The sequence below is a fragment of the Augochlora pura genome, chromosome 2 (genome assembly GCF_028453695.1).
Source record: "Augochlora pura isolate Apur16 chromosome 2, APUR_v2.2.1, whole genome shotgun sequence".
NCBI classification, from domain to species: Eukaryota; Metazoa; Arthropoda; class Insecta; order Hymenoptera; family Halictidae; genus Augochlora; species Augochlora pura.
In genome coordinates, this window is record NC_135773.1 from 3,672,796 (window position 1) to 3,680,499 (window position 7,704).

The 7,704-nt window shown below is 40.3% G+C and overlaps 1 protein-coding gene across 2 annotated transcripts; it reads left to right on the forward strand.

The window, feature by feature from the left end:
* On the forward strand, positions 1-7,698 carry LOC144474995 (uncharacterized). 2 transcript variants are annotated; one of them, XM_078190474.1, is made up of 3 exons: positions 1-1,175; positions 6,432-6,627; positions 6,730-7,698. In XM_078190474.1, exons 1-3 carry the CDS (start codon positions 574-576, stop codon positions 6,916-6,918), a joined length of 987 nt encoding a protein of 328 aa, XP_078046600.1. In that variant the 5' UTR covers positions 1-573; the 3' UTR covers positions 6,919-7,698. The 2 variants fall into 2 exon arrangements, with proteins under 2 accessions (XP_078046600.1, XP_078046591.1); XM_078190465.1 differs by having other exon boundaries at positions 6,432-7,698.
* The last annotated feature ends 6 nt before the right edge of the window (positions 7,699-7,704 follow it).

Here is a 7,704-nt window from a genome sequence, read left to right on the forward strand (position 1 = left end):
GCGACGCAAGCATCGGCGCGCCGAACTCCGTGATAAACACGCCACGTTATCGCCCAGTGCCTCGACACATGTTCCGAAGCCGGTCACTGGATTAGTCTGTCATTCGCTTGAATCGATCGGCAGTTGCATCATAATCCACGCGGCTGTAGGAAGTTTCCTCGGGGAAGTGCCGGGTTACCGTGCGAGGGCGAGCTCGTGAAATTTACGATCCCACCGGAGAAGTTTCTCTACAATCGATTAACCGGGAAGTTTTCGCGCGCAAGATCGGGGACCGAACGAAGAGAAGTTTGGATCGGTGCTCGACCAAACAACTGCGGCTCGCGCGGCGGTGTTCGCAGAAAGATCGAAGATTATCGGCGGATCCGGCACGGGCGTCGCTCGGTACACCTGCGTGTATAGATATATATATATCTACCTCGAGGGACTCAGTTAGGCGGTGGTCAATCAGCGTCAACGTTTTTCGACGTTCGTTGCCGTATTGCGCGGCGGCTCGTGTTTTTCGTTATCGATCGCAGTCGAGGCCTGGCCACGGCGTCGCGCGGCGTTGTTTCCCCCCCGATAAATCGAAGAGCGATGAAGTCCCAGGAGGCACGCGAGCAGAGCATCGATTTCATCGAGAACGATCTGATCCCGGAGATGGTCCACGACCGTCGGTTCTGCGCGCCGGGATCGCGGGAGTTCGTCGAATTCGAGTCCGCGACCGTGCGTTTGGTCGAGCTGAGCCGCAGCAGCGAGATTTATCGCGTGGACGCTGTCGTGCGGTTCTCCGGCGAGCCGACCAGCTTCCCTTTGCTGGTGAAACTGTTTCCGGAGGACGGGGAGCGCACCCAGTCGGCCAGCATCGACGCTTACCAGAACGAGGAGATGTTTTATTCGAAGATGACGGCCAAGTACGGGGCCGATTTCGTCCCCAAGTGCTACCTCGCCGATCTGGGCCGCTACGGCAGACCGGTTTTCGTCTTGGAGGACCTGGAGGCGGTCGGCTACTCCCAGGCGGACGGTGAATTGGACGCGGATCACTTGGTATTGTGCGTGCAGTTGCTGGGAAAGTTTCACGGCAGGGGACTGAGGCTGAAGGCTACCGAGCCGGATGTCTTCAGGGAATTCGAGGCGAAGCTGCTCGAGGTCACCCTCACCGAGGAGTCGATGAGCCATTTCGAGAAAAAATCGTCCAGGTAACTTTGCTTCTTTTTTTTTACTCTGTTCGCCGTGGTTAAAGAATGGTTTATGTAATCGAAGAAATTTTGGTAATTTCAACCTTCTATATATAATAATAATAATATAATAAACTACCAATAACTGCCTATTGTTATTTCAACAAATATCGCGTATTTCCAAATTTAGTAACTGCAAATTTTAAGGCGAAACATTGCAATCTTGATGGCTTAATAGAGAACTACAAGAATTTTTAAATAATTAACGCGTATCAATGACAACTTATTTAAAGCTGCGCGTAAATCAAACTCCCCTAAATGGTTGCTTATTACGATGCAGACGTATAATTTTGCAACGCCCTGCTCACATCTAGAATTACCAGTATAGAGTAGCATTTAATTAACCAGCGGTCTGATTATCCGCGGTTTTGACTAATCGTGGTCTTGGTTATCCGGCAACAGTCATACGCGACCTAACTTGTTTGTTTTCCTTTAGCAACAACCGGAGCACAGTTATTCGCAAACCATTATTTCCTTGGAAAGATCAGGTATTCGAGCGTTTATCACGATTTCGGTATAGCGTTAAATTTGTCCTATAATGTGCGAAGCGTATCTAAGATAGTCGTGCTGTCGTAGATTTCTAACAGAGATTAAATCGGCTTAGGAGGTAATCAATGTAAGTCTATTTACCTTAAAATTGAGATAGATCAGAATTTTGCGAATCAGCTTAAAAAAAATAATAAATGTACTGGTAATGTAAGGCACAAATTATCTTGTAAAATGATATTATTATCCAAGAGAGAGAGAAAGGAAAAATGTCGATGTCTTTTTCTTGAGAAAAGATAATTCCCTTTGTATAATTATTTTATTCATTTATTAAGCTCGCAATTTTTTATTATTCCAAGTAATAGCGAAATTAATATTAAGATATCATAGCCATTGTGTGATAGGTTAGCCCTTGCATCATCTAAAAGTGATCGGACTTACTTAGTCCGATTTTAGAAAGATTATTTATTTATTTATTAAGCTTGCAGCTTTTTATTATTCCAAATAACAGCAAAATTAAAATTGAATTAAGGTATTGAAAAAAATTGAAATTGAGGTATTAAGGTAATCCTTAATATTGATTTTGCTATTATTTGGAAATAATAAAAAGTTGCAATCTTAATACTAATATTATATTTAATACTTAGGAATACCTTCATATTATATTAATAATATTATTGAGGTAATAGGCTAGTCCCTTGTATCATCTAAAAGTGATCGGAGTTACCTAGTTCGATTTGCAAAGATTCTGTCGAGGTTTTGTCAAGATTATGCCAAGATTTGATCAAGGCTATATCAAAATTATGTCAAGATTATATAAAAATTATGTCAAGATTATATCAAAGTTATGTCAAGATTATATCAAAGTTACGTGTAAAAAGGTTGCACAGTGTTTAAAGTCATCCACATATATCCCTGACACGTATCCTGTACACGTATCACCGTCTTCCGTGTTTTAATCCTCGATCAGCTGCCCGACTTCCACGCACCATGTTTTCCCTCTCACATTTTCTTTGTCATAGCGGCCCGAGAAATAGGATAGCTAAAAAGGGCACAGGGCGTTTCTCGATAATTAGATTCTGCGAGCGACACGTCCCTATAAAACCTTTCTCCCGAATAAAACAACGAAACAGGGGCCGCCTCTTTTACTCCGTCCGGGTCAGTTAGTAAACTCGCGTACAGCTTTATGTAAATTCATGTTTTTAGAAATTAATCGATGGGAGCAGATAAGAGCTAGCCGCTGCCATAAACGTTTTCTCTACGGCATAACGGAATAATAAATCGTTGATCAGCGTCGTTCCGATTTTTGTTCGAGGAAAGCGCGATGGTGTACGCGTGCACGTTGTGTGCAGCAACTGTACAATGCAACCGTTCACGGAATATACTACAAACGCGCGGCAGATGCACGCTGCTACGTTTACGCGTACGCTACAAGTGCGGTACGTTACACGGAGAATTTATTCATTTGTAACGCGCAACCGGAAATTTCCGTCTGAAAATTAATCTTGAAAATTTACCGTCGACCGGTGATCGAAATCGACGACACCCGCCGCTTCGTTTCGTGCGAAATATCAATAGCCGGGCCGGTTAATGATCCCTGGTTAAGGACGAAAACGAATGAAGTTCTGAAATCGTGGCAGGTGTTTCATTAATATCGCGGATTGCTGTTGCCAGGTAAAATGAACCGTAGCTGCAGTTCGGGAAAGTGATGGCGATAGCCGGGCGTTACAATTATTTCGTGATACGATGATGTCTAGCGGTGTGCCGTTTCGCATTACGTTTCAGTAATTTCGACGTTATTGATGTCAATACCGGTGGTATTGCGAGTGCCGCGCGAGCGGAATAATCGGCGCACAATTGTGGCGGACAGAATCCAAAATTGATTGGGTTTCGGATATCAACAGATTGACGGAGATCAATTTATTACGAGTTTTGTTAGAATATCTCTGGAAGCGCGTGGGGAACCCGGACGATATCGAGTAGCACGTGACAGGGAAACAATGGCGGCGTCTTCACGAAGAAACGAGGAATTATGAATGTAATTTTCTATAAGACGATGGGTAGAACATTTATTATATTACGACGGAGTTGAACGTCGTTCGAATTTTTTGGAATAAATATTTATGTGATAGTCCAATATGTATAATATTTATCTGATAATCCAATATATATAATATTTATCTGATAATTCAATAAATATAATATTTATCTGCTAATTCAATAAATATAATATTTATCTGATAGTTGAATATGTATAATATTTATCTAATAGTCCAATATATATATATATATATAACATTTGTCTAATAGTCCAATAGGCCAGTGTTAAAGTTGCCTTTTTTTCTATTACTTGGTATCGTACTAACGATAAGACCTTTCCATAAATTTCAGGAACATCAGTTTCCATTTATCACGCTAAATAATAGTTAAAATTAACGCGCAGATAATTGTATCGGTGTCACGACAGATCCTGTAGGATCCTAAAGGATCAGGCAGGATTTTACTCGGTGTTTTATACCTTGTAACTTTAGTTTGGATTGCGAGACACCTCTATTCTATTCTTTCGCATCAATTAGTATATACATATGTACTGTTAAATATATTAACACTTCGTCTAACGGTAGTTATCTAATAGTATTTTTAAAATCGTTGACCAACAGTTAAGAGTCTCTTAAAAAATCATTTTGAAACTCACAATAATCTGATCCATATTATCTATTATTATTATTTAGATTAATATAATGTAATAAGTGCTTTTAAGATGATTACTTAAAAGAAAGTTATCCAGCTTCTCTTAGACATAGTTCAGTCTTCTAGATAGTTAAATGTTTGTTGATTGCTGAAAACAGTTCCTTAAATAATATCGATGAAAATTATATTATATTGATGGACAGTAAACTGTGTTGATGAGTAGTAAATGATATTGACGAATAATAAACTATATTGATGTATAGTAAACTATACTGGCGAATAGTAAACTATATTGACAATTACTCCGCCCTCTCAACCAAACAGAAAGCGACGTGTCCGACAATGATCTATCGATACCACTCCGTAGCAAAAGAAAGTCTCTTTCCATGATTCGATTCATTAGTTGGGTATTACGAACCCGGGAACTCTGATTACCTTAACAGATGGTCAAAGGAATGCGAGGAGCATTTAGCGATAGGTACCGAAATCTAGTTACAGTGATTCGCCAAAGCTGGGCTTTCGGACAGGAGTTAGTGAAATGTTTTGCGCTGCATCTTGTGCCCCGTCCTTCACAGAAATATTCGCCATCGCGTTGAATAACGATAAGCTCCGCGTAACTACGCGTGTCAAACAAAGTTGCGAAGACGATTAGCAGATTCGCTGTCGTCGTGTGCTCGCTAACAGCCTCCGATGTTTACCTGAGGATTTTAAATAACAACCGGCATGGGATTCGTTTGACCTTTTCCGTGCGCGCTGACGATGAAGAATCTTATCAAACCGGTCTTTTCAATTTCGATGGTTTAACAATGTTATCTTTTTTTTTTTATAAACTAAAATGGATTTACGATTAACTGTACATATAATACTATAATAATAACTTAAATATAGTAGAACTCTATAGTAGAACTCTCCTAATAGAATTCTCCTATATAGGAGAATATAATTTGTGATTTAGATAAAATATATAATAGATATAAAATTGAATAAAAAAATATGAAAATATAAATATATCCTTCTTAGCCAGGTACCCAGTTCTTTCTCCACGATTAACTTCGACGAGTGTACTAATTAACCGGCTGACAGAATACATTTATATTTCCATACTCTTCATTAAATTATATATTTTACAAGAGTGTCGCATATAACAGCTAACTGGTTAATAGTTTTTGCGTCAAATCCCATCACGGAGGTCGCAACCGAATTTTTCAGAACCGTTTCGATTCTTTGAGCACAAACGATATTCCCGTAACAAAAAGTCACGCGTTGACTATTTTTTTTTTTTTTTTGCAGTCTCATATTACATGTAACTTTTGTCGAAACTAGAGGGTAGTTGCTTGAATGATACCCTCTGTGAAAAGGGTCTACCATTTCGACCGTAAAAATCGAAAGACTGTGACTACCGAAGGTGCAGCTAATTCCGTCCTGATGGCAAACATAGTCATCTGTCAAAGTGCTGCATTAATTGGCAGGTTCGATTAGATTACCAAAATTAGATCGGTCTGCAGGATATAATCATGCGTCTATTTGACGTAACTTCCGAAAGGATCGCGTGACAGACCATTATTTTAGCGATGACACATTATGTTAGTCGTGGGTGGACGATATTACCTCGCGATTGACGAGGAAAATATTTTGAAACGTATGCTGCTCTTGATTAATCCTTAGACGTTGTTCAAAGATAAAAATGAGTCTCCTCTCGGTATTACTTGACTCAGGATTATAGGAATTTATAGCAAAAATGGCTAATAAACAAAATATAAATCAGTAAAGACTAAAAAGAATTTAAAAATTCCAGTTTCACTGTATTAATATATGCACTTATACGTACACAAATATTATAAAATATGAATTTCAAACACCCCATAGAGCACGATATTTTTCGCCTAAAGAAAAATATAAACCTAATCACGCGACGCATCCGCGCATCGTGCTTTTTCGACGCATTTACCATTCGTTTAGAATGCTTTCGGTAATTTACAAACAATTTCAACTGCTAAGCGCGCCACGGCCGACGGAATAATGATTTAAACTCAATTACAGATTAATTGACATCGTGGAAGGAATGCCGGACCCGACGCTGGCCAGGAAGGTAAAGTCGAAGTTGATTAAGAGCCCGATGGAGACGGTGAAGAGCATCGCGTCGGAGGTGAACGAGCTCGCCACGATATGCCACGGTCATTTTTCACACGATAACCTCCTGTTCAAATACCAGAACGGGAAACCGATCGACGTGAAGGTAATCGACTGGCAAACAATGCGGTACTGTTCACCGGCCGTCGATCTTGGGCCCATTCTACTGTATAATATGAAGTACGAGAACGGACCGTCCGAACTTCAGGAGATGCTGACGGTTTACGTGGACGCGGTGAGGTCCGTGCACCCGGAGATCGCCGGCGATGGATTGAGAGAGGATATCGTCGACAAGCTCCTGTTCGCCTGTCTCATCTTATCATTCCAGGAGCACATCAGCGACGACGAGCTGGCGCGGATCATCCAAGAAGCGGAAAGATTGAACATCTTCGACTGAAACGAGCCGGCAACCTTCGTCAGCGATCCGGCGTCTTTGACCGATCCTTCAACACCTCGACTGCCGCGTCACAATCTTAACAATATCGTACGATCGTAGTTTAAATGGAATTATAATTGAAATTACTTGTTCGACATTCTTGCGGATTTTAAATAAATCCATAATTAAATTAGAGAGAATGGACGACGCAGCAGTGAAACTGTGAACTTTAAATCTCAACTTTCAACCCTCTCTCGCGCCAGTTTTGTACATTTCTCACGGCTCATGAAAAGTAGGTGACCTAACCAGTTTACGAACACTTCAGCTGCGTGTTTATTAAAATGATCAGTCACAAATTGTTATTTAATTTCCTGGATGATACTATCGTAAGAAAGCTGATTTTTTGTTGAACGATAGCATTTTTAAATAGTTACAGTTATTAGGGAAAAACGTGTTAAATATGCAACGAATGATCACGTTATTAAGTCGATAAACTAATGCATTTATTGCTGTGCAAAAGAACAACGCGCTGTAAATTGAAATGTAATACGAGAAATGTTCGCTCATTCGAAAGCTCACCCTAAACACCTTGCGTCGAACAATGCAGAATATTTGTAAATGCTGCGACACAATTTTAATCTTTTGTTATCAGATCGGAGCTTGCTATTTTTAGAAAAGAGGATCGCGAATTTTATTGTTTAGCTTTCCTTCGGATTGATTTTTATTGCCGTGTAGATTTGAGAAATTAGGTTTGCGAGACGAGAGATGGGCGAGGGTGACAGATAAGAAATATTTGTTCTCGTCTTT

Coding starts and splice junctions, on each gene's coding strand:
- LOC144474995 (XM_078190465.1), top strand. CDS start 574: ATGAAGTCCCAGGAGGCACGCGAGCAGAGCATCGATTTCATCGAGAAC. Junction 1,176..6,431: donor TTCGAGAAAAAATCGTCCAG/GTAACTTTGCTT, acceptor ACTCAATTACAG/ATTAATTGACATCGTGGAAG.